Source organism: Symphalangus syndactylus, chromosome 14, assembly GCF_028878055.3.
Source record: "Symphalangus syndactylus isolate Jambi chromosome 14, NHGRI_mSymSyn1-v2.1_pri, whole genome shotgun sequence".
Classification (NCBI taxonomy): domain Eukaryota; kingdom Metazoa; phylum Chordata; class Mammalia; order Primates; family Hylobatidae; genus Symphalangus; species Symphalangus syndactylus.
This window is the reverse complement of record NC_072436.2, coordinates 66,545,263-66,570,748: the sequence shown is the minus strand read 5'-3', so window position 1 is coordinate 66,570,748 and position 25,486 is coordinate 66,545,263. Positions and strand designations below refer to the sequence as shown.

Genomic DNA, 25,486 nt, shown 5'->3' with positions numbered 1-25,486 from the left:
TCTCTGGGCACAACCAGGAACAGAGAACAAGTTCTGACTCAGCAGAGGGATTGATTCGTTCCATGCAAAGAGCTGCACTGTCGAGGCCGACACAGGCCAGAGGCTCAGTACGTGGCATCGCACCCAATCTGGACAAGCACAATTGAATTCTTATTTGGTCCCAGGTGGCTGGTGCCAAACCTTTTGTTTACAGGCTAATGATGGGATCTGCCTGAAAGTTCTCTATCGGAGAGCTTGTATGAGACTTCAAAATAAAATTATTACTACTCTTAAAGTTAACTATTTTAATTAGAATTTTTATTCTAACAGGATAAAATAACTACATTTAGCTTGCCTTTCAGTGATGCTTTTGCCAACTATCAGCTACAAGGAGTCATCTCCCTCACCACCAAGCTGTCTAGCAGCCAGAGTGGTAGCTTTACTGTACCATACAGTACTTTTTGTAATCACACTCAAAGTCTTCATCCATACTGCTTGTGTCTGCCATCTTTTTGCCATCAATCTTTGGCAGAAATTGTGCATAGTCTATCCCCTGCTGCTCATAGAAAAGAATGTAGGCAGAGTCGGTGTCAATTTCATCAGGGTGAAGTTCCTGAAAGGGCAAGAAAAACCTTTAACAAAAAGCCATCACTATTATGACTCTAAATCCTTGCCAGGAAAGGGAAGACCAACCCTCTGTAATTACTAAACCTGATTGCTTCCAATAAGTTCACTAGTTTGGCTGTCTCACACCTGCCCCTTTAAAATGAGCCCCATTATTTCCAATGTTTGCTTTGGGGAAAATATTTTGACCATAGACAAGTCAAAACAGAATGACCTAAAACCCCATCAAATTCTATTTATTTATTTTGTATTTATTTATTTATTTATTTATTTGAGACGGAGTCTCGCTCTGTCACCAGGCTGGTGTGCACTGGCGCGATCTCAGCTCACTGCAACCTCTGCCTCCTGGGTTCAAGTAATTCTCCTGCCTCAGCCTCCCGAGTAGCTGGGACTACAGGCATGTGCCACCATGCCTGGCTAACTTTTTGTACTTTTAGTAGAGATGGGGTTTCACCATATTAGCCAGGATGGTCTCGATCTCCTGACTTCATCATCTGCCCACCTTGGCCTCCCAGAGTGCTGGGATTACAGACGTGAGCCACTGTGCTTGGCCCAACCCCATCAAATTCTAACAGTCTAGAAGATAGCAGCTTTTTGCATTAACTAACTCCTTTTTTTTTTTTTTTTTTTTTTGAGACAGAATCTTGCTCTGTTGCCCAGGCTGGAGTGCAGTGGCATAGTCTTGGCTCACTGCAACCTCCACCTCCCAGGTTCAAGCCATTCTCCTGCCTCAGCCTCCCGAGTAGCTGGGACTACAGGCGTGCACCACCACGCCTGGCTCACTTTTTGTATTTTTAGTAGAGATGGGGTTTCACCATATTAGCCAGGATGGTCTCAATCTCCTGACCTCATGATCCACCTGCCTTGGCCTCCCAAAGTGCTGGGATTAAAAACTCCTTTGTTTTTTTTTTTTTTTTTTTTTTTTTTTTTTTTTGAGACAGAGTCTTGCTCTGTTGCTCAGGCTGGAGTGCAGTGGTGCAGTCTTGGCTCACTGCAACCTCCACCTCCCAGGTTCAAGCCATTCTCTTGCCTTAGCCTCCTGAGTAGCTGGGATTACAGGCATGCGCCAACATGCCCAACTAATTTTTGTATTTTTAGTAGAGATAAGGTTTCACCATGTTGGCCAGTCTGGTCTCGAACTCCTGACATCAAGTGATCCACCTCCTAAGCCTGCCTCAGCCTCCCACAGTGCTGGGATTACAGGCATGAGCCACTGCGCTCGGTCAACTAACTCTTTATTTTTCCTCACTACTCATGTTTTCATTCCCTACTCTGCATATCGTTTTTGTTCCTTTAATACTGACAGCATCTATATATTGATTCTAACAGAAAAATCTATTTCCTATTCAAGAGATAGTCCATTATTTCAACAAACGTTCCCAGTTCTGTTGATATTCTGTTTCTAACTTTCATTCAAAGATTGAGAATGTTTACCTTACAGCTGCTGTCATTGTAATAGTACCACTTGCAGTTTGGGTTTTTGGCATAAGTGACATAATGGCCCCCATCCAGAATTCCTGAACGGCACTGTAAGAGGTAAGAAAATGGAGGTATGTTAGTAGTTAACTGTACTATGGCCAGGGTATAGCACTAGGATCTGAGCAGAAGAACACTGATCATGTAAATGATCACCTAAAATCATGTAAATGATCAGTAGGTGAAAAAATATTTTAGAACCCTCTAACTTTCTCTAAAACCAAAATAAGCAAAAAGCAAAATACAAAAGTCATAAGCTCCAAGTCTTGTGTGGATAAACAATCATTTTATAATTGTAATTACTATTATTATTATTATTATTATTTTGAGACAGGGACTTGCTCTATCACCCAGGCTGGGGTGCAGTCAAGTGATCACAACTCTCTAAAGACTTGACCTCCTGGGCTCAGGTGATCCTTCCGCCTCAGCCTTCCAAGTAGCTGGGACCACACACACACGCCACCATACCTCGCTCCATTTTAAAATTATTTGTAGAGATGGCGCCCAGGCTGGTCTCAAACTCCTGGGCTCAAGCGATCCTCCTGCCTCAGCCTTCTAAAGTGCTGGGATTACAGGTGTGAGCCACCACACCTGGGCAGGCCCAGATTTCTATGTTACCTTTGTCTATCACTAAGCTCAATGCTAGGAAATAAGCAGGACCTGAAAAATACTTGCTGATGAATACATGAAGACAAGTGAACAAAACACAGACCACTCTCTGAAAACCATACAATAAACCACTTACCGAAATTGCATATAGATTATAAATAGGCTTAATATAAGTGTCTTCTCTTTGGTCATCAGTGCTGTCTTCTTCACTGTGGTTTCCAAGCTGACCACTGCTGTAGCCATTGCCACATGCTTCTTGCTCATAAAGGAATCCATTGGCCAAAGCTACCTCATGGTCCTGAGGAGTGACCAGCTCTGGTTGGCTGCCCCCCCGCATATGCCCTTGGCTCAAGGCGTCAGCCAGCTCACGGATCTGCCCAGCCCCATTCTCTTTGCTGGCATCCAAGTTCTTCTTACTACTTGACAGTTTATTTTTGCTGCCAGTCTGGGGCAGCCAGAGCCTCCCTTTGCTCCTCCCCAAAGTTGGTGGGCTGCTATTAGGGCTGCTGTTTTTGCTGATGGACAGCTGGTTCCACTATTTCTTGATGAAGAAGGAGAACCTGTGAACAGGACAGAAGAAAAGATTCACAAATCCAAATGTCACAAAGTAAGCCAGCCCCAAATGCTAACTCTGAGGTTAGCTTCACAACTGTACACACAAAGGTAAAGACAGGGGAGTCATGACTGGCTACCCTTTAGTTCCTATTATGTAGCCAGTAAGTTACATTTTTGTCTTCTTCAATGCCAAGTCCCTATAAGCAACAATGTCCTGAAAATGTAAAGTACATTATAAGGACTCAGAAAATAGCAGAAAGATGATTTATGTCAGATTCAGTTGAAAAAAATCTAACTATTAGAGTAAGGAGTTTTCCAAATACATATTCCTCTCCTTTGTAAAATTAGACAAAAAATGTGACCACCATTTACTGAGTACTTCCTATTGTTACGCATGGTACTGGGAATTTCTTGCTGTCCACTGTTACCTCTATGTCTCACAAAAATCCTGTAAGGCTTTAAACTTTTTGGTTATAGCCTCTTATCCCTACCCCCTTTTATACCTTTAAAAATTACTGAGAACCTTTAGAACTTTTATGTGAATTTTATCTATCAATATTTCCTGTATTAGAAACTAAAACTGAGGCATGAAAAAGTACAATACATCCAGCTACTCGGAGAGGCTGAGGCAGGAGAATGGCGTGAACCCGGGAGGCGGAGCTTGCAGTGAGCCGAGATTGCGCCACTGCACTCCAGCCTGGGTGACAGAGCGAGACTCCGTCTCAAAAAAAAAAAAAAAAAAAAAAAAAAAAGAGAAAAAGTACAATACATTGGCCGGGCGCGGTGGCTCAAGCCTGTAATCCCAGCACTTTGGGAGGCCGAGGCGGGTGGATCACAAGGTCAGGAGATCAAGACCATCCTGGCTAACACGGTGAAACCCCGTCTCTACTAAAAAAAATACAAAAAATTAGCCGGGTGCGGTGGCAGGTGCCTGTAGTCCCAGCTACTCGGGAGGCTGAGGCAGGAGAATGGCGTGAACCCGGGAGGCAGAGCTTGCAGTGAGCCGAGATCGCGCCACTGCACTCCAGCCTGGGGGAGAGAGCAAGACTCCGTCTCAAAAAAAAAAAAAAAAAAAAAAAAAAAAAAAAAAGAAAAAGTACAATACATTAGCACAGACTTTACTGTCAAAGTGACGATATTATTCCATGTCATGTTGTCTCTTACACGATTGTACATCTGTGAGAGAATAAAAGTGAAAAGGCACATATTGTCTTAGTATTTTTATGAAAATAGTTTTGGGCCAGGCACAGTGGCTCACACCTGTAATCCCAGCACTTTAGGAGGCCGAAGCAGGAGGTTCACTTGGGCACAGGAGTTCAAGCCCAGCCTGGGAAACATGGCGAAGCACCATCTCTACAAAAAAATACAAAAATTAACCAGGTGCAGTGGTGGGTGCCTATAGTCCCAGCTACTCAGGAGGCTGAGGTGGGAGGATTGATTGACCCCAGGAGGTCGAGGCTGCAGTGAGCTGCGATCTGTGTTGCACCACTGCACTCCAGCCTGGGTGACAGAGACTCTGTCCCAAAAAAATAAAAAATAAAATAAATAAATAAAGAGTTTTGATCCTCTAGACCCCCTGAAAGATGGGGAACCTCAGAACTTTCACTGTAAGGGGACAAGACAGCAGCTACCATTCCTGTTTACCATACATCAGGCACTGTGTGAAGTGCTTTACTCTCCATGTGTCAAACTCTCAACTCTGTAAACCTGGCATTCTCTCCATTTTACAGATGAGAAAATAGATTCAGGGAGGCTGAATCTCTTGCTAAAACTTACATAGCCCAAATACAGATAGGTCTGATTCCAGATAGGTTCCTTCCACCCAACCAACCTGATGTTCCAGAACGGAAGACAGAGAAACATATGTAGCCTACAGGAGCCCCAAGAAAGCACCTGCATAAGGCCCCGAGGCCTCACCTTTCGGGCTGCTGCTGCTGTTAGCGCTGAGTGAGGATGGGCTTTTGCTCAGGAGCACATCCTCTTCCCCAGCCGAACGCTGCGCATCCACTTTCTTCACCTCTCTTGCCAGAATCCTGGGCTTGGAGAGCTCATCCCCCCGGGGTGTGAGTGGTTTACGCTGGCAGAGAGCCGGGTCTCGTGGTACCAAAAAAGCACTTGGATCAAAACTTTCCCGAGGAAATTTGACAATTTTCTGTGATTTTATCCACTGATCATTTACAAATTGAAATCACTTAAGGTGAATAATCTGGAGAAGCAAAGGTAGAAAACATCTGCATTAAAGGGTTCTGAAGATACAAAATTTACACGGAAAAAACAAGACAAATACACACGAATGTTTGGGAATATATAACAGAACATTTACCTTCATTATTTTTTAAAGACTTCAAAAATATGGTTTCATAAAGGGCTCTACACAGGCCCCAGTGCACTGGTGTGCTTGTGCATACACACTCAACTCAGCAGTGTGGCACAGCCACGTGACTGCGCAGTGGGTATTGCCTCCAGGCTCAGTTGCTCTTCTAGAGTCCACAAAGGGCTAGCCTAAGCTTCCACTCTCCACAGAGCCAGAAGTTCCCCCTCTCCTGAAGTTCAAATTCACCACGTTGTACCCCCTGTGGCAGTTCTCACATTGCACTGAATTGCAGTTACTGGGCTACATGACAGCTCTGCTTGTTTTATTTGATGATAATATGAAAATATATACTTGTTAAAATTCATCAAACTGGATATTAAAAATCTATGCTTTTAATTGTATGTTAATTATACCTCAATTTTTTTAAAAGGTCTCCCCCTCAGCCAGGCGTGGTGGCTCACACCTGTAATCTCCACACTTTGGGAGGCCGAGGCGGGTGGATCATGAGGTAAGATAATCGAGACCCTCCTGGCTAACACAGTGAATCCTCGTCTCTAATAAAAATAAATAAATAAAAAACACAAAAAAAATTAGCCAGGCATGGTGGTAGGCGCCTGTAGTCCCAGGTACTCAGGAGGCTAAAGCGGGAGAATGGTGTGAACCCAGGAAGTGGGGCTTGCAGTGAACTGAGATCTCGCCACTGCACTCTAGCCTGGGCGACAGAGTGAGACTCCATCAAAAAAAAAAAAAAAAAAAAAAGTCTCCCCCTCCTCCCCAGCCACCTTGTCCCCAAGCCTGCCCCTTCCCTCTAGTTCCTATCTGTGGAGCTAGCTAACAACCAGTGTTATTAATTTCTTGTGCATCATCCCCTGGGAAGCTGTTCTGGTCTAAGAAAAACCTACATTCAGCTTCACAGAGTAGTGTGACAGAGACATGAATATAATAAGAAAATACGGCTGGGCATGGTGGCTCACGCCTGTAATTCCAGCACTTTGGGAGGCCAAGGTGGGCGGATCACCTGAGGTCAGGAATTCGAGACCAGCCTGGCCAACATGGTGAAAACCCATCTCTACTAAAGGTACAAAAATTAGCTGGGTGGTAGTGGTGCACGCCTGTAATCTCAGCTACTCAGGAGACTGAGGCAAGAGAATCACTTGAGCCTGAGAGGTGGAGGTTGCAGTGAGCTGAGATTACAACACTGCACTACAGTGTTTTTTTGAGACCCTGTCTCAAAAAAAAAAAAAAGAAAAAGAAAATACATATAAATATCTGATTAAAATATGCTAGTACCTTACAGTTACACTGATCTTAATGAATAGGAAGATTTGTCACCTCAAACTCTCCTGACAAACCAAAGGACAGTCTCCTAATCCATGAAGGGAGAAGGCAGAAGTAAATTAAATATAAAAGAACACACAGGCCCTAGTGCACTGGTGTGCTTGTGCACACACATTCAACTCAGCAGTGTGCCACAGCCACATGACTATGTGCAGTGGGTGTTGGGGGCTCTGGGCTCAGCTGCTCTTCTAGAGTCCACAAAGGGCTAGCCTAAGCTTCCTCCCTCCACAGAGCCAGAGGTTCACCCTCTCCTGAAGTTCAAATTCACCACGTTGTACCCCTTGTGGCAGTTCTCACATCGCACTGAATTGCAGTTACTGTTCTACATGATTGATCTCTTCTTCTAGGTTATAAGCTCTTTAGGAAAAGGAACTACCAAATATTTGTAGAAAGATTAATCTCTGTATTCAACATAAAAACTTTGTACAGAAAGTGTTTTAAACACTGCTGCAGGAAGTCTTATTCTCAAAAATAACCAAACCTCCCGTTTGTTCATGTCTTCTTTCTTTTATGCTAGATTCCTGCTCTCTCAGAGGCAGGACTGCAACATACCAGGAAGGGTGGAAGCCTCCAGAGATCCAGCTTCTTTGTTGCTAAGCAGTGGGTCTTACACTTGGAACAGTAGTACATCTCATTTTCCCCTAGCTCTTCCTCACTGGTGAAAGCACGGAGACATCTGTCCAGGTTGATGGGCTCGGCTTGCACTCGCTGACTCTGCTCCACACTCTCATGCTCATCTACAACCTGTAGGTAGAGGGAACAGGAGGAACGGGGTGTGTGGGAAGGCATTTAAACCGGTGATCTAGCTATGCATCAACTGCTCGGTCACTCACCCTTATTTTACTCTTTATAAGGAAAAAGAAAATACAACTGGCTGGGTATGGTGGCTCAGGCCTGTAATCCCAGCACTTTAGGAGGCTGAGGTGGGGGGAATTGCTTGAGTCCAGGAGTTCAAAACCAGCCTGGCCAACAGAGTGAGACCCTGTCTCTGTAAAAGAAAAATCTAAAAATTAGCTGGGCGTTGTGGCACATGTCTGTAGTCCCAGCTACTCAGGAGGATTGCTTGAGCCTGGGAGGTGGAGGTTGCAGTGAGCTGTGATTGCGCCACTGCACTCCAGCCCAGATGACAGAGAGAGACTTTGTCTCAACAAAAAGGGAAAAGAAAACACAACCCAAACTAGAGTCTGAGCAAATACAGCACCTACACATTTATTCACAAATGTTACATCAGTAACATTCTGGATAAAATTTCTATTTATATGACCATAACTTTTCTTGAAACATTTTTGAATGCTTCAAAATGACAAAAACAAAAAGAATTGCATTTATTTAACAACTTTGGAATCCTATAAGGGATTACATGTGAGCTGGCCCTCAAGCCAGGGGTGCTGATAGTAAGCCATTTATTTTTAATCAGAAAGCCAGAGCATTATTAGTATGCTGCAGAGTTTACAGACGCTAGGAGAAACAACATGAAACACAGAAACCAAAGCTGGATGAAATAACGGCACAGAAAAGCTCACCATGAGAAGACAACGCAGCTGAGCATGAAACCCCACAGGGTACAACTCATTTGCATCTGATCCCGTGTATCACAGAGTTATCAGAATACCAAGTCTATAATTATCTGTCTCCTCCCTCAGGGGGCCTTTTTATCTGAGATGGCGACAAAAGGAAGAACAAGCTCAAGAGTGTGCTGCTTTTGTTAAGAAGGCCCCTAATACCCACCCAAAGCTTTGGGGTCCTGTTAATCAGCATGTTAGGCTGTGGAGCAAGAAGGAGTTAAGTATAAGAAAGGAGAGAGAGCAAAGAATGGGCGGAGTGCAGGGATGTATGTTGGGGGTAGTGTGGAATGAAGAAGAAGGAGAGAAGAAAAGATCCAGAGTGCAGCAGAAAAGAAAGAATTTTTCCCTCTCCATGCCTGGCTGCTACCTGACAAACAATCAAGAACCACAGAGCTAGGATCCTTCTGTTTGTCCCTCTAATGTATGGGAAGGTGGGTGAAGCATCAGGGTTATGAATGCTACCATAAGACTTCACACAGTATATATTTGTGTCCCAAAGCAGAGCCTGGACCACAAGGCCCACACTGACTGCCTCTGTGTGGCAAACATCACATGTCCATCACCCACCCTATTTATTGCTCCTCCCTTCCAGAGGTGAACTTCCTCTATGAATTTCCCTTCCTGAAACTCATGATGGGAACCTTAGGCTGCCTGGAATACAAATTGGCACAGCTCAAGACATTCAGTTTAGCACGGGTTTTCAGGTGAGACTTTTTCCCTATATGAGAGTCACGAGGCTGTCAAATGGTGTTATAAACTAGCAAGGTTGGGTTTGATCATGCAGTGAAGGTTCTAGCACTGCATAACTATCCAGGCTAAAGAACTCATTTAAAAAGGGGAACTTAGAGGAAAATTCTTTTTTTAGAAAAGGAAATCTGGCTTAGACTTGGGTTATAGACTTCTTTTTTGAGTACAAATTCTGTAGTAACAAGATATTAACTGTCATCATCTTTTGAACTGGTCACTCAAGGAAAAAACTGATGTACTTCAAAAGGAAACATGCTGTATCATAGTTGTTGGAATGAGCAGAAAAAGGGGTGTATCATATACAATAGTGTTTCTTTTCTCATAGCCAGTTAAATATTATCTCTATTATCTCTACCAGGAATACTTTATGGCCAACCACAAATTAGAGTAAGCTAGTAAAGAATGTTGATTTTTATTGACTATATTTTCTGTGGAACACAGGCTACAGTGCTAGATGAAGACAGGGAGGAAAGAAGGCTGATAAAAAACATTTATGGACTGTACTGACAATAATTTCTATTTATCAGTAAAATTTCCCAAAGTGATAAAGATTCCCTTCACCTCTTGGGATCTATGCTTAGATCCTCTACTATTGTTTAAACAGTCTATAAATTACTTATAGGCACCCTCTTCTTTTTCAGAGTTGCTTTAAAGCTCATCTTTAACACAAAACACAGGAAATGAAGTAGTAGTTTTCATATAAGACTATTAAAAAAAAGAGAGAGGACTAAGAAGTTGTCTAGTTTAATTTTCTTTTTTTCTTTCTTTTTTTTTTTTTTTGAGACACGGTCTTGCTTTGTTACCCAGGCTGGAGCGCACTGGCGAGATCACAGCTCGCTGCAGCCTTCATCTCTTGGGCTCAAGCAATCCTCCAACCACAGCCTCCCAAGCAGCTGGACTATAGGTGCACACCACCACACCTGGCTAATTTGTGCATTTTTTTTTTTTTTTTTTTTTGAGACGGAGTCTCGGTCTTTCACCCAGGCTGGAGTGCAGTGGCGCGATCTCGGCTCACTGCAGGCTCCACTCCCCCGGGGTTCATGCCATTCTCCTGCCTCAGCCTCCCAAGTAGCTGGGACTACAGGCGCCTGCCACCTCGCCCGGCTAATTTTTTGTATTTTTAGTAGAGATGGGGTTTCACCGTGTTAGCCAGGATGGTCTCGATCTCCTGACCTCGTGATCCGCCCGCCTCGGCCTCCCAAAGTGCTGGGATTACAGGCGTGAGCCACCACGCCCGGCCTAATTTGTGCATTTTTTGTAAAGACAGGGTGACATCATATTGCCCAGGCTGGCATCTAGTTTAATTTTCTACTGAGGAATCTGAGGTCCTAACAGGAGAGAAATGTAAAGGATAAGAGTGATTGCCCCTCTATTTTTTTCTGATTACTAGGTATAATATTCATGTGGAAATTTTGGAAAGCAGAGAAAAATGTAAAAAGGCAGGGAATCCTATTATATTCTTAATACAAAGGCAACCACTGTCAAAATATTGGCAGATTTTCTTCTGTCCTTTTTCCCAAATAGTATTTTTTTCAATATTGAAGGTATTATTTCCAGTATATGCAACTTTATGTCTTGTTTTTTAAAAAATGTTCACATATCATAAGCATGTTCCCATAAATGTTAGCAAAAACTCCTGGTAATCATTTTCAACAACTGCATTATATTTTATCCAATGAATACACCATGCTTTATTTAACCATTCCTCTAATGTGAGACAAATATAAGTTGTTAATAACTTTTTACTCTCCTAAAAAATGCTATGATGATACCTGCCTGCAAATTATGGAGTAATTACAGAGTATTCTCCCCTCAGATAAATTCCTAAAAGGGAAATCACTGGAATAAAAAATATAAAGCATATGGGCAATAATCCCAATTTAAACCATGGTATCTTTTTTGTCTACATGACTTTCTAAGCACATGCAGAAACCCTACATGTAGGGGAGCCCAGATTAGGCATATGGCCCCACTCCCTAGCAAGGCATCAATAGCCCTTTGTTTCCATGGTATCCTAAGTGCATCACTGAAAGTGGAAGTAGGGTAAGATTTAACAGGTCACGTAGGCCGTTTCCTATAAGCAGGACGTCCTAAAGAGCTTTTCAGATTGCACACTGGATTTGTTAAAAAGGGGAAGAGATTTATAGAGCCAAATAATTTATTATCATTGACAGTAATGTCTTGTCAGAATAACGCCCTGTCAGATTTTGTGCTGACAAAGATTTATGAATCTATCAACTGGTGAAATTTTCCCTCCTTGCTAGTGAGCATGATCTAGAACATTAGTTTCTCTTCAGCTTTCTTTAGCTTTAGCCTAGTGATCTTTCATTTGACAAGTATCCACAAATTATACTTAGTCCTGGCTAGAAGGGGCTCCCAGGAGCCTTGGTGTGTGGGGCACATTTTGGGATCTAAATAGGAAACTAGGTCTAGAATTGGTAGTTTCCCCAGTCCTCCAGGGCATAACAAGACAGAAAAGTCAGTTACCGTTACTAACTTATCCAAAGGGAATGCTTTAAAAAATAGTAAAGGAAATTTCTGACTATCAAGAGCCATAAAAATGCAAAAACCACTACAATTCCTCATGTGACTTAAGGAACTCCTTTGACTCTGTTGCTTTTACCTCTCTATCAGATTCTTAATGTCTTTACCTTTCAAATAATATTTGGTTGATTAAAAACTGCCTGAGGCAAACATTTTTAGTTAAAATTATTTCTGAAGCAACATTTTCAAAATTTAAAAATTGCTCTGGCCAGACAGCGACAATAGAAGAATGTGAAGTGTGAAGAGTGGCCATTGAGATGTGCTCTTAGGTACCCAAAATTGAAACATTTCAATCCTTTCTCTAACTTTTCTGATCACTATGCCTATTAAAGGTAGCAGCTATAGCCCTGAGACACATTTGAACTAAGTAACTGTGGTTACCAAATGCTGCAACTTCAATAATATTTAACAGAGAGATGCTTATTGATATGTCATGGCCAGACAGTTTTGTTTCAAGGTTCACTTATTAATATTTTTGAAATTTAATGCCTGCTATAGTTTGGATATGGTTTATTTGTCTCCACCAAAATGCATGTTGAAATTTGATTCCCAATGTGGCGATGTTAGGAGGTGGGGCCTAGTAGGAGGTGTTTGGGTCATAGGGGTGAAACTCTCATAAATGGTTGGTGCCATTCTTGCAGTAGTGAGTCCTCTTCTGAGAACTTAGTTTCCACGACAGCGGGCTGTTAGAAAGTGAGTATCTTCCTCCTGTTTGGTCCTCCCTCTTGCCTGTGTCTGTTCTCCTTTGATCTTCTCTGCCATGTTATCGTGCAGCACAGAAGCCTTTGCCAGAAGCCAGGAACATGTCCTTGAACTTCCCAGGCTGCCGAAGAGTAAGCTAAATAAACCTCTTTTCTTTATAAGTTACCAGCCTCACATACTCTGTTATAGCAACACAAAATGGACAAAGACAATGCCCCAATACAATGAACTCCAGAAGCTGGAAGATGAAAAAGCTCAAGCAAACATGTCAATATATGAGGGGCCATAGAGGATGCCAATGAACGTTTTTCTGGCTGTTTTTAAACTGTCTAAAACAGAAATGGCATAATAGTTATACTGGGGGAAATTTCCCACATAAAAACCACCATTTTATGGTAGCCCTAAATACTTACCCTTTCCTGGCATGTTTGATAGCGAAGGTGAAGGGCTGTGGGGTCCCAATCCACAGCAATATAGGCATTTCCAATGAAAGCTCTGTCTTCCCCACAATCAATTTTACAGCCTCTGCAAAATCTAAAAAGGGGGAAAAGACCCACAGAGGAAGAAATAATTATGAAGGAATTTAAATTTTCTTAATAAAAAATATTCTCCCTTCCTACTTTTCTGCTTTCCTCTTGGGACTCACAATTTGTCATGGGCTTCTAACTTCAGACTCTGATAAATGTAGGGATACTTATTAATAATTATTATCATTTCAGGGAATCATGCTTTTCACTTTTCTTTATTTTTACAAAGTACTTGATAGCCATCTGTTAATCACAGGAAGATGTGAACTTTATGGCAAATAAATGACATGGGAATTGGCTGTTTGAGATACTACAGCACTCAAGAAATTCCAAATTCAGTTATTTAATGCTCTGAGTTATGACAATTTATCTGGTATAACACCTAGCTCCTTGTTTGTAAAATGGCAGATTAAACAAATGCATATAAAAGTTTACAGAGGCCGGGCATGGTGGCTCATGCCTGTAATCCCAGCAGTTTGGGAGGCCAAGGTGGGTGGATCACCTGAAGTCAGGAGTTCGAGATCAGTCTCACCAACATGGTGAAACCCTGTCTCTACTAAAACTACAAAAATTAGCCAAGTATGGTGGCAGGCACCTATAATCCCAGCTACTTGGGAGTCTGAGGCAGGAGAATTGCTTGAACCTGGGAGGTGGAGGTTGCAGTGAGCCGAGGTCTCACTATTGCACTCCAGCCTGGGCGACAGAGTGAGACTGTGTTTCACAAAAAAAAAAAAAAAAGTTTATAGAGTTGCAGGGGTGGGGTGGGAGATGGGGTAGGGGAGGAGGACATAATAAAGTCATGGTTCCAGTGCCTACTTTATTATTATTATTATTTTTCTTGAGAAGGATCCTCACTCTGTTGCCCGGGCTGGAGTGCAGTGGTGCTATCTGGGCTCACTGCAAGCTCCACCTCCCGGGTTCAAGCAATTCTCCTGCCTCAGCCTTCCAAGTAGCTGGGACTACAGGCGCCCGCCACCACGCCTGGCTAATTTTTTGTATTTTTAGTAGAGACGGGTTTTCACCATGTTAGCCAGGATGGTCTCGATCTCCTGACCTCGTGATCCGCCCGCCTCAGCCTCCCAAAGTGCTGGGATTACAGGCGGGAGCCACCGCGCCCGGCCATGCCTACTTTAGACTCAGTCTGCTAAGTCTATTGCAGTTCTCTAAAGGTGGACTTTAGTGTCATTAGGCACCTTCCCTGCTGTAACAGCAATGACCAATCAATCTCTGTAACTCTTTAAAAACCAAGAACAGATTTCCAGCAAGGTCTAGTAAAGACTATGGTCTACTGTGCTCAGAACTGGCAAACTTATTTATATTTAAGGAGAGGCTTGGCGTGGTGGCTCACACCTATAATCTCAGCACTTTGGGAGGCTGAGGTGGGTGGATCACCTGAGGTCAGGAGTTCGAGACCAGCCTAACACGGCGAAACCCCATTTCTACTAAAAATACAAAAATTAGCTGGGTACAGTGGTGCGCACCTGTAGTCCCAGCTACTCAGGAGGCTGAGGCAGGAGAATTGCTTGAACCTGGGAGGCAGAGGTTGCAGTGAGCCAAGATTGAGCCACTGCACCCCAGCCTGGGCGACAGAGTGAGACTCCATCTCAAAACAAAACAAAACAAAACAAAAAAGGAGAGGTGAAGTTATAGAGTATTAAATGTCTATCACAAGCTATGAATTTGGTATGGACTGTAGTTTATAAAACCAGCTAAGTCTCAAAAGCAAAACTTATCTATTGACCTCAAAAGGAAGTGAAAAACTTTTTTTGAGACAGAGTTTTGCTCTTGTTGCCCAGGCTGGAGTGCAGTGGTGCAACCTTGGCTCACTGCAACCTCCACCTCCTGGGTTCAAGTGATTCTCCTGCCTCAGTCTCCCAAGTAGCTGGGATTACAGGCATGCACCACCACGCCCCGCTAATTTTTGTATTTTTAGTAGAGACGGGGTTTTACCAGGTTAGGCTGGTCTCAAACTCCTGATCTCAGGTGATCCACCCACCTCGGCTTCCCAAAGTGATGGGATTTTACAGGCGTGAGCCACCGTGCCCAGCCACAATTCTTAAGTTTCTCATTATTCACTATTTACTTCTCAAAATTGGAAATCTTATGAAAATCGTATAATATCTAAAGCTGAAATTCTACTAAAGTAATTCTTTTGCAGGTCACTTTACCTAGACCATGGGCACCAGGCACAGGAGTTCCCATCTTTCAGCACAACTCGTAGAGTGAATGGATATTGATAGCCCATACTGTCATCACTGAAACAGAAGAGAACAAAAAGAGTGTAAGAAGCATTTCTGGTTCAAGGTCCAACTCCTTTTCATCTTCTCTTGAAGTAATCCTAGGAAGGGGCATTTGCCACAGCAGTATGCTCATGTTGACAGCTCAATGTTACTTACCCTAATCCATTAGCTGCAGCCCAGTACCAAATACACTCTGGCTTCCCATACTCTATCTGGGCTTACAGAAGGGTAGACGTACGACTACCAGATGTCTCTAAGGGAGTCCATGTGGCTCAAGAAAAATTTTACAAGATAAGCTAATCATGCAATCAAATACCAATTATCCTTCAGCCTTAATTCTATCAGAGGATTTAACTCACATTAAACTAAAATAATTTGATCTTTCCATGACAAGAACACTGACACACTGCAGAAAGCTGTATATTTAGAAGTCTTCTTTAGTCAGAATCGCTGATGTGGTACATGCTAAGTACTGCCTTAACTACTCAGAGTTATAAGCTACATACATTTTTGGAGTAACTTCTTTTTATTATTATTATACTTTAAGTTTTAGCGTACATTTGTTACATATGTATACATGTGCCATGTTGGTGTGCTGCACCCATCTCACACCAGTTAGAATGGTGACCATTAAAAAGTCAGGAAACAACAGATGCTGGAGAGGATGTGGAGAAATAGGAACACTTTTACACTGCTGGTGGGACTATAAACTAGTTCAACCATTGTGGAAGTCAGTGTGGCGATTCCTCAGGGATCTAGAACTAGAAATACCATTTGACCCAGCAATCCCATTACTGGGTATATACCCAAAGGATTATAAATCACGCTGCTATAAAGACACATGCACTCTTAGGTTTACTGCGGCACTATTCACAATAGCAAAGACTTGGAACCAAGCCAAATGTCCAACAACGATAGACTGGATTAAGAAAATGTGGCACATATACACCATGGAGTAACTTCTTTTAACTGCCAATGATTATGTCAAGATGGCCCTGTGAATTTTCCAACTTTTAAAAAAATTTACTCATCCTTGCCCTAACAAGGAGCAGTGCAACAATTTATACATATTATCGAAACATAAGCTGTGTGCCTTAGATGTATATACAATTCCTACTTGTCAATTGTAGTTCAATAAAGCTGGGGGTGGGGGAGAAGGAAGCAATGCAAGGAATATAACATAAGAGTGGCATACTTTACAGCTCATCTGGCAACTGATAGTGGTTATTACGTGGGCCATTGAAGGTAATGAAACCATGATAAAGAGTCACTGTAAGGGCAAAAGTGAGGGTCACATCTGGCATAGGAGTTCCCATCTTTCTGCATAACTCATCCAGTGAATGATCATTGATAGCCTGTACTGTCTAGTACCATGTCCAACTCAGGGCAGCAATAAGTGAGGAATCAAAAGAAAGATAACGGGATAAAACAATCAAGTAGCACTCTCATAGGAAGCTGTGCAGCACTTCTCTTCTGAAAATTTGTTACCTTTTTGCTCTAACTGAATGAAGCCTGGCTTTCTTGAGAATCCTGCTCCCCCTGCAGAGTTTTTCCATTTTTTTTGAGACAGGGTATCACTCTGTTGCCCAAGCTGGAGTGCAATGGCGTGATTATGGCTCAAGCAGCCTCCACCTTTCTGGGCTCAGGTGATCCTCCCATATCAGCCTCCCAAGTAGCTAGGATTACAGGCATGCGCCACCATACCTGGCTAATTTTTACATTTTTTGTAAAGACAGCATTTTCCCATGTTGTCCAGCCTTGTCTTGAACTCCTGGGCTCAAGTGATCCTCCTGCCTCAGCCTCCTAAAGTGCTGGGATTACAGGTGTGAGTCACCACACCCTACCCTCTGCACTTTTTATTCTCATACATTCCAGAACCTGGAGGTAAAATAGATCTCTTCCTTATTGCTATGCCACTTGTACATGGTTTCTTCTTCCTTCCTTTTCTAGCTTCTTTGTAGCATGTGCTACTGAATTATGCCACCTGCTATTCCTCCTTGGAAGGTACATATCATCTTTACTCACTAAAGATTGCAGCACCCAGTTCACTGTGTTCCAGCTTCTTTGTAGCATGTGCTACTGAATTATGCCAGCTGCTATTCCTCCTTGGAAGGTACATATCTTCTTTACTCACTAAAGATTGCAGCACCCAGTTCACTGTGTTTTTTCTCCACCACTTCTCCTGTTATTATTCTTGGTGACATCAACATCAATGCAATTAATACAACAGTAACTTGGTCTTCTCTCTTCCAACAATAACTTCCTCCATCCCATATGTAAACCCTCTCCGAATGTCATATTCTAGACCTTGTGAATACAAACTTTTCTACCTCCAAAATCTCAATTCCAAGTATCCTACTTTGCAACCACCACCTCCTATCTTTTTGGGTTACTTATTCAAACACCCCTATTCTAATGATTCTTTCACCCAAGAGAAACCTCCAATTGCTGCCCTGAAATCCTCACTTGCCCCTTTACCCACTGTCCCTGAAAATAATCACTCTTCTACATAGACCCTTAATTCCAGGATTTTGTCCATTTAATCTAAAATTTAAAATTTATTGACATAAACACTCAAGAAGTTGAGAACTATACAATGAACACCCCATGTATTCATTACCCAACTATAAAAATCATCAACTCCAGTCCACTCTTATTTCATCCATAACTTTACCAAGTACCACTAGAATCAGGTGAGAGCTACCATGCCTGGCTATCTTCTTTAATGTCCAAAGGACCATTCCCTCTTTAACCCACTCCAATCTCTACTCCTTTATCTATACTAAAATAGCTTTCACAAAGATCACCAAAGACCATTTTATCAAATCCAGTGGGCAATTCCCAGTCCTTTGTAGCATTTGAAACAATTATCACTCGTTTCTTGAAATACTTCCTTCACTTAACTCCTGGTTTTCTTCTTACGTTACGGGCTGCTCCTTCTCAATCTCTCTCTCTCTCTCTCTCTTTTGAGACAGAGTCTTGCTCTGTCGCCCAGGCTGGAGTACAGTGGTATGATCTCAGCTCACTGCAACTTCCACCTCCAGGGTTGAAGCGATTCTCATGCCTCAGCCACCCAAGTAGCTGGGATTACAGGCACGTTCCATCATGCCTGGCTAATTTTTGCATTTTTAGTACAGATGGGGTTTTGCCATCTTGGGCAGGTTGGTCTTGAACTCTTGGCCTCAAGTGATCCTCCCACCTTGGCCTCCCGAAGTGCTGGGATTACAGGCATGAGCCACTGCACCCAGCCTCGATCTCTTTTGATGCTTCTTTTTCCCTTTTCAATCTCTAAATGTCGGAATGCATATGAACTCAGTTCAGAGTTCATGTATAGATCATGGGAATCTTCTCTAACTCTCACTCTCTAAATGTTAATCATCTGGTCTCAGGGCTTTAAATACCACCTATTTGTTGATGACATCTATATTTATATCTCCAGCAGAGGACATTCAAGTGAATTTCCCACTTGAATGTATAATAGACTTCTTGAATTTAACTGGATTCCTGTCTTTTCTTGCCAAAATCTGCTCCTTCTCCAGTTTTCCTTTTTCCATTAAATGGTACTACCGTTCACAAACAATTGTTCAGGGTGAAAAGCCAGCCTGGGCCGGGTGCAGTGGCCCAGGCCTGTAATCCCACCACTTTGGGAGGCTGAGGTGGGATCATGAGGTCAGGAGATCGAAACCATCCTGGCCAACATGGTGAAACCCTGTCTCTACTAAAAATACAAAAATTAGCCAAATGTGGTGGCATGCACCTGTACTCCCAGCTACTCGGGAGGCTGAGGCAGAAGAATTGCTTGAACCTGGGAGGCAGAGGTGCAGTGAGCCGAGATCATGCCACTGCACTCCAGCCTGGCGACAGAGCAAGTCTCCATCCCCTCCTCCCCCCCAAAAAAAGAAGTCAGCCTGGATTCCTCTTTGCCTATAGTCCACATCCAATTCATTAGCAAGTCCTGGGAAAAGCCCTCATCTAGAAGCTCTTTAATTCAATTACTTCAAATTTAATCTTGTCCAACTTCCATCTTTGCTAAACACAACATTCATTAACTAAACTGCTTATCTATTATTTGCAGTTTTCCTTTAGGATTTATTTAAATCTTAAAATAAATACTTTAAATATTTATTTAAATAACTTATTTTGGCCGGGCGTGATGGCTGATGTCTGTAATCCCAGCACTTTGGGAGGCTGAGGCCGGCAGATCACTTGAGGTCAGGAGTTTGAGACCAGCCTGGCCAACCTGGTGAAACCCTGTCTGTACTAAAAATACAAAAACTAGCCAGGCATGGTGGCAGGCACCTGTAATCCCAGTGACTCGGGAGGCTGAGGCAGGAGAATCGCTTGAACCCGGGAGGTGGAGGTTGCGTTGAGCCGAGATCGCACCACTGCACTCCAGCCTGGGTGACAGAGCAAGACTCCGTCTCAAGAAAATACAAAATAAAAATAAATAAATAACTTATTTAAGTAAAGATGTATTTAAAACTTTAAATTTAAATCTGGCCAGGTGTGGTGGCTCACACCTGTAATACCAGTACTTTGGGAGGCTGAGGTAGGTGGATCACTTGAGGCCAGGAGTTCGAGATCAGCCTGGCCGACATGGTGAATCCCTGTCTCTATTAAAAATACAAAAATTAGTTGGGTGTGGTTGCGAGCATCTGTAATCCCAGCTACTCAGGTGTCTGAGGCATGAGAATCACTTGAACCTGGAGGCGGAGTTTGCAGTGAACCAAAATCGCACCACTGCATTCCAGCCTGGGTGACAAATTAAGAATCTATCTCAAAAAAAAAAAAAAAAAGATGTATTTATCCTAAGCCCTACCCTAATAATCAAAAGACCCCATATCATAACAAATAAGTAAAGAACTTTTCTTAGTTACCATAAAACAGAACGCTCATTTGTACCATGATGGCAAGAAAATGATCTACAGGCTGGGTGCAGTGGCTCACGCCTGTAATCCCAGCACTTTGGGAGGCTGAGGCAGGCGGATCACCTGAGGTTGGGAATTTGAGACCAGCCTGACCAACATGGAGAAACCCCATCTCTACCAGAAAAAACAAAATTAGCCAGGCATGGTGGTGCATGCCTGTAATCCTGGCTACTCGGGAGGCTGAGGCAGGAGAATCATTTGAACCGGGGAGGTGGAGGTTGCAGTGAGCCAGGATCGTGCCATTGCACTCCAACCTGGGCAACAAGAGCAAAACTCTGTCATAAAGAAAAGAAAAAAAAAAAAAGAAAAGAAAATGATCTACAATTTGATTGAGATAAAAATAAGATATCAACCAACCTTCCTTCCCTCCCTCCCTCCCTCCCTCCCTCCTTTCTTTCTTTCTCTCCCTCTCTGGCCCGGGCTGCAATCTACTCGCTTTCCTGCTGGCCGCGCCACGGACTGCCTGGGACTGCCGGCGCGCGCCACCGCTGCCTGCCTTTTCTCCTTTGGATGCAGGCACGCGTTCGCCATCTTGGCCACGCTGGTCGCCGGCTCCTCACGCCTGCCCGCCTCAGCCTCCCGAGGTACTGGGACTACAGACGGAGTCTCGCTCACCCAGTGCTCGGTGTTGCCCGGGCTGGAGTGCGGTGGCGTGATCTGGCCTCGCGGCAGCCTCTACCCCCCGGCCGCCTGCCTTGGCCTGCCAGGGTGCTGGGATTGCAACCCCTGCCCGGCCGCCGCCCCATCTGGAAGGTGGGGAACGCCTCTGCCCGGCCGCCCCGTCTGGGAGGTGAGGGGCACCTCTGCCTGGCCGCCCCGTCTGGGAGGTGAGGAGCGCCTCTGCCCGGCCGCCCCGTCTGGGAAGTGAGGAGCGCCTCTGCCCGGCCGCCCCGTCTGGGAAGTGAGGAGCGCCACTGCCCGGCCGCCCACCATCTGGGAAGTGAGGAGCGCCACTGCCCGGCCGCCCACCGTCTGGGAAGTGAGGAGCGCCTCTGCCCGGCCACCCACCGTCTGGGAAGTGAGGAGCGCCTCTGCCCGGCCGCCCTGTCTGGGAAGTGAGGAGCGCCTCTGCACGGCCACCCACCGTCTGGGAAGTGAGGAGCACCTCTGCCCGGCCACCCACCGTCTGGGAAGTGAGGAGCGCCTCTGCCCGGCCACCCACCGTCTGGGAAGTGAGGAGCGCCTCTGCCCGGCCACCCACCGTCTGGGAAGTGAGGAGTGCCTCTGCCCGGCCACCCATCGTCTGGGAAGTGAGGAGCGCCTCTGCCCGGCCTCCCATCGTCTGGGAGGTGAGGAGCGCCTCTGCCCGGCCGCCCCATCCGGGAAGAGGTGAGGAGCGCCTCTGCCCGGCCGCCCCGTCCGGGAAGAAGTGAGGAGCGCCTCTGCCCGGCCGCCCCGTCCGGGAAGAAGTGAGGAGCGCCTCTGCCCGGCTGCCCCGTCCGGGAAGAAGTGAGGAGCGCCTCTGCCCGGCCGCCCCGTCCGGGAAGAAGTGAGGAGCGCCTCTGCCCGGCCGCCCCCGTCCGGGAAGAAGTGAGGAGCGCCTCTGCCCGGCCTGAGGAGCGCCTCTGCCCGGCCGCCCCGTCCGGGAAGAAATGAGGAGCGCCTCTGCCCGGGCGCCCCATCCGGGAAGAAGTAAGGAGCGCCTCTGCCCGGCCGCCCCATCCGGGAAGAAGTGAGGAGTGCCTCTGCCCGGCCACCCATCATCTGGGAAGTGAGGAGTGCCTCTGCCCGGCCGCCCCGTCTGGGAAGTGAGGAGCGCCTCTGCCCGGCCGCCCCGTCCGGGAAGAAGTGAGGAGCGCCTCTGCCCGGCCGCCCCGTCCAGGAAGAAGTGAGGAGCGCCTCTGTCCGGCCGCCCCGTCTGGGAAGTGAGGAGCGCCTTTGCCCGGCCGCCCCGTCCGGGAAGAAGTGAGGAGCGCCTCTGCCTGGCCGCCCCGTCCGGGAAGAAGTGAGGAGCGCCTCTGCCCGGCCGCCCCGTCCGGGAAGAAATGAGGAGCGCCTCTGCCCAGGCGCCCCATCCGGGAAGAAGTGAGGAGTGCCTCTGCCCGGCCGCCCCATCCGGGAAGAAGTGAGGAGTGCCTCTGCCCGGCCACCCATCGTCTGGGAAGTGAGGAGCGCCTCTGCCTGGCCACCCACCGTCTGGGAAGTGAGGAGCGCCTCTGCCCAGCCGCCCCGTCTGGGAAGTGAGGAGCGCCTCTGCCCGGCCACCCACCGTCTGGGAAGTGAGGAGCGCCTCTGCCCGGCCACCCACCGTCTGGGAAGTGAGGAGCGCCTCTGCCCGGCCGCCCCGTCTGGGAAGTGAGGAGCGCCTCTGCCCGGCCACCCACCGTCTGGGAAGTGAGGAGCGCCTCTGCCCGGCCACCCACCGTCTGGGAAGTGAGGAGCGCCTCTGCCCGGCCACCCACCGTCTGGGAAGTGAGGAGCGCCTCTGCCCGGCCGCCCACCGTCTGGGAAGTGAGGAGCGCCTCTGCCCGGCCGCCCACCGTCTGGGAGGTGAGGAGCGCCTCTGCCCGGCCGCCCCGTCTGGGAAGTGAGGAGCGCCTCTGCCCAGCCACCCCGTCTGGGAAGTGAGGAGCACCTCTGCCCGGCCACCCATCGTCTGGGAAGTGAGGAGCGCCTCTGCCCGGCCACCCATCGTCTGGGAAGTGAGGAGTGCCTCTGCCCGGCCGCCCCGTCTGGGAGGTGAGGAGCGCCTCTGCCCGGCCACCCACCGTCTGGGAAGTGAGGAGCGCCTCTGCCCGGCCGCCCACCGTCTGGGAAGTGAGGAGCGCCTCTGCCCGGCCGCCCACTGTCTGGGAGGTGAGGAGCGCCTCTGCCCGGCCGCCCCGTCTGGGAAGTGAGGAGCGCCTCTGCCCAGCCACCCCGTCTGGGAAGTGAGGAGCACCTCTGCCCGGCCACCCATCGTCTGGGAAGTGAGGAGCGCCTCTGCCCGGCCACCCATCGTCTGGGAAGTGAGGAGTGCCTCTGCCCGGCTGCCCCGTCTGGGAGGTGAGGAGCGCCTCTGCCCGGACGCCCCGTCCGGGAGGAAGTGAGGAGCGCCTCTGCCCGGCCGCCCCGTCCGGGAGGAAGTGAGGAGCGCCTCTGCCCGGCCGCCCCGTCCGGGAGGAAGTGAGGAGCGCCTCTGCCCGGCCACCCTGTCCGGGAAGAAGTCAGGAGCGCCTCTGCCCGGCCGCCCCGTCTGGGAAGTGAGGAGCGCCTCTGCCCGGCCGCCCCGTCCGGGAAGAAATGAGGAGCGCCTCTGCCCGGGCGCCCCGTCCGGGAAGAAGTGAGGAGCGCCTCTGCCCGGCCACCCATCGTCTGGGAAGTGAGGAGCGCCTCTGCCCGGCCACCCACCGTCTGGGAAGTGAGGAGCGCCTCTGCCCGGCCGCCCCGTCCGGGAAGAAGTGAGGAGCGCCTCTGCCCGGCCGCCCCGTCCGGGAAGAAATGAGGAGCGCCTCTGCCCGGCCGCCCCGTCCGGGAAGAAGTGAGGAGCGCCTCTGCCCGGCCGCCCCGTCCGGGAAGAAGTGAGGAGCGCCTCTGCCCGGCCGCCCCGTCCGGGAAGAAGTGAGGAGCGCCTCTGCCCGGCCGCCCCGTCCGGGAAGAGGGGAGGAGCGCCTCTGCCCGGCCGCCCCGTCCGGGAAGAAGTGAGGAGCGCCTCTGCCCGGCCGCCCCGTCCGGGAAGAAGTGAGGAGCGCCTCTGCCCGGCCGCCCCGTCCGGGAAGAAGTGAGGAGCGCCTCTGCCCGGCCGCCCCGTCCGGGAAGAGGGGAGGAGCGCCTCTGCCCGGCCGCCCCGTCCGGGAAGAGGGGAGGAGCGCCTCTGCCCGGCCGCCCCGTCCGGGAAGAGGGGAGGAGCGCCTCTGCCCGGCCGCCCCGTCCGGGAAGAAGTGAGGAGCGCCTCTACCCGGCCGCCCCGTCGGGAAGAAGTGAGGAGCGCCTCTGCCCGGCCGCCCCGTCTGGGAGGTGAGGAGCGCCTCTGCCCGGCCACCCATCGTCTGGGAGGTGAGGAGCGCCTCTGCCCGGCCACCCATCGTCTGGGAGGTGAGGAGCGCCTCTGCCCGGCCACCCATCGTCTGGAAAGTGAGGAGCGCCTCTGCCCGACCACCCATCGTCTGGGAAGTGAGGAGCGCCTCTGCCCGGCCACCTATCGTCTGGGAAGAAGTGAGGAGCGTCTCTGCCTGGCCGCCCCGTCTGGGAAGTGAGGAGCCCCTCTGCCCGGCCGCCCCGTGTCTGGGTAGAAGTGAGGAGCTCCTCTGCCTGGCCGCTCCGTCTGGGAGGTCTACCACGGAGGCCAGAAGCAATGTGGGGGCTGGACGTGGTGGCTCACGCCTGTGGTCCCGGCACTCTGGGGGGCGAGGCGGGTTGATCACTTCGGGCTAGGAGTTCGAGACCAGTCTGGCCAACTTGGCGAAACATGAAGAATACAACAGACAAACCAACCAACCAACTCAATGACAACAAAACAGGTCTACCCTGGAGTCATACTCTAATTTTTTCTATTTTCCTCCCTTTCTGATCCTTTATCTCACTTTCTTTTTCTTCCTCTTCCTTCTCCCTCTTCTTTGTCAAATAGAGGATTGAGTTATTATCACTGATCCGTATAAAGTCCCTCTCTCATTTATTTTAACTCCCACCCCCATTTCTATTCCCCGACTTCCCATGTGCAACCTTCCTAATATGTTTGATACGCATCTTTTTGTTTGTATGTATTTTTAGAAAATGTTTATTGTTTTTGTGTGCAAAAAAAAATTAATAATAAAAAAATAAATAAATAAATAAAATAAATAAATAAATAAAAAATAAATAAAAAGTCAGGAAACAACAGGTGCTGGAGAGGATGTGGAGAAACAGGAACACTTTTACACTGTTGGTGGGACTGTAAACTAGTTCAACCATTGTGGAAGACAGTGTGGCAATTCCTCAGGGATCTAGAACTAGAAATACCATTTGACCCAGCCATCCCATTACTGGGTATATACCCAAAGGACTATAAATCATGCTGCTATAAAAAAAAAAAAAAAAAAAAAAAGACATCATCACAATCCCAAAAATTATTCAGAGTAAATGCATTTACTAATCAAATAGAACAGTGGTAGGAAAAAGGGAAAGAAAACAGAAAATGTTAATTATTTTTATCTAGATTTATGAAATTACTTCACGTTAAAATGACATGGTCAGGGCCGGGCGTGGTGGCTCACGCTTGTAATCCCAGCACTTTGGGAGGCCGAGGCGGGCGGATCACGAGGTCAGGAGATCAAGACCACGGCGAAACCCTGTCTCTACTAAAAATACAAAAAAATTAGCCGGGCGTGGTGGCGGGCGCCTGTAGTCCCAGATACTCAGAAAGGCTGAGGCAGGAGAATGG

At 47.2% G+C, this 25,486-nt stretch overlaps 1 protein-coding gene across 1 annotated transcript in view; it reads right to left on the bottom strand.

Annotated features, from left to right (window-relative positions):
- Positions 1–269: 269 nt before the first annotated feature.
- Positions 270–25,486, bottom strand: part of LOC129462230 (ubiquitin carboxyl-terminal hydrolase 32-like) — a 31,050-nt gene continuing 5,833 nt past the window's right edge. Inside the window, 8 exon segments of the mRNA XM_055242041.2 lie at positions 270–592; positions 2,038–2,130; positions 2,825–3,207; positions 3,210–3,248; positions 5,161–5,449; positions 7,448–7,639; positions 12,867–12,987; positions 15,149–15,235. Of these exon segments, the coding sequence (XP_055098016.1) occupies positions 419–592; positions 2,038–2,130; positions 2,825–3,207; positions 3,210–3,248; positions 5,161–5,449; positions 7,448–7,639; positions 12,867–12,987; positions 15,149–15,235 (1,378 nt within the window). The 3' untranslated portion in view covers positions 270–418.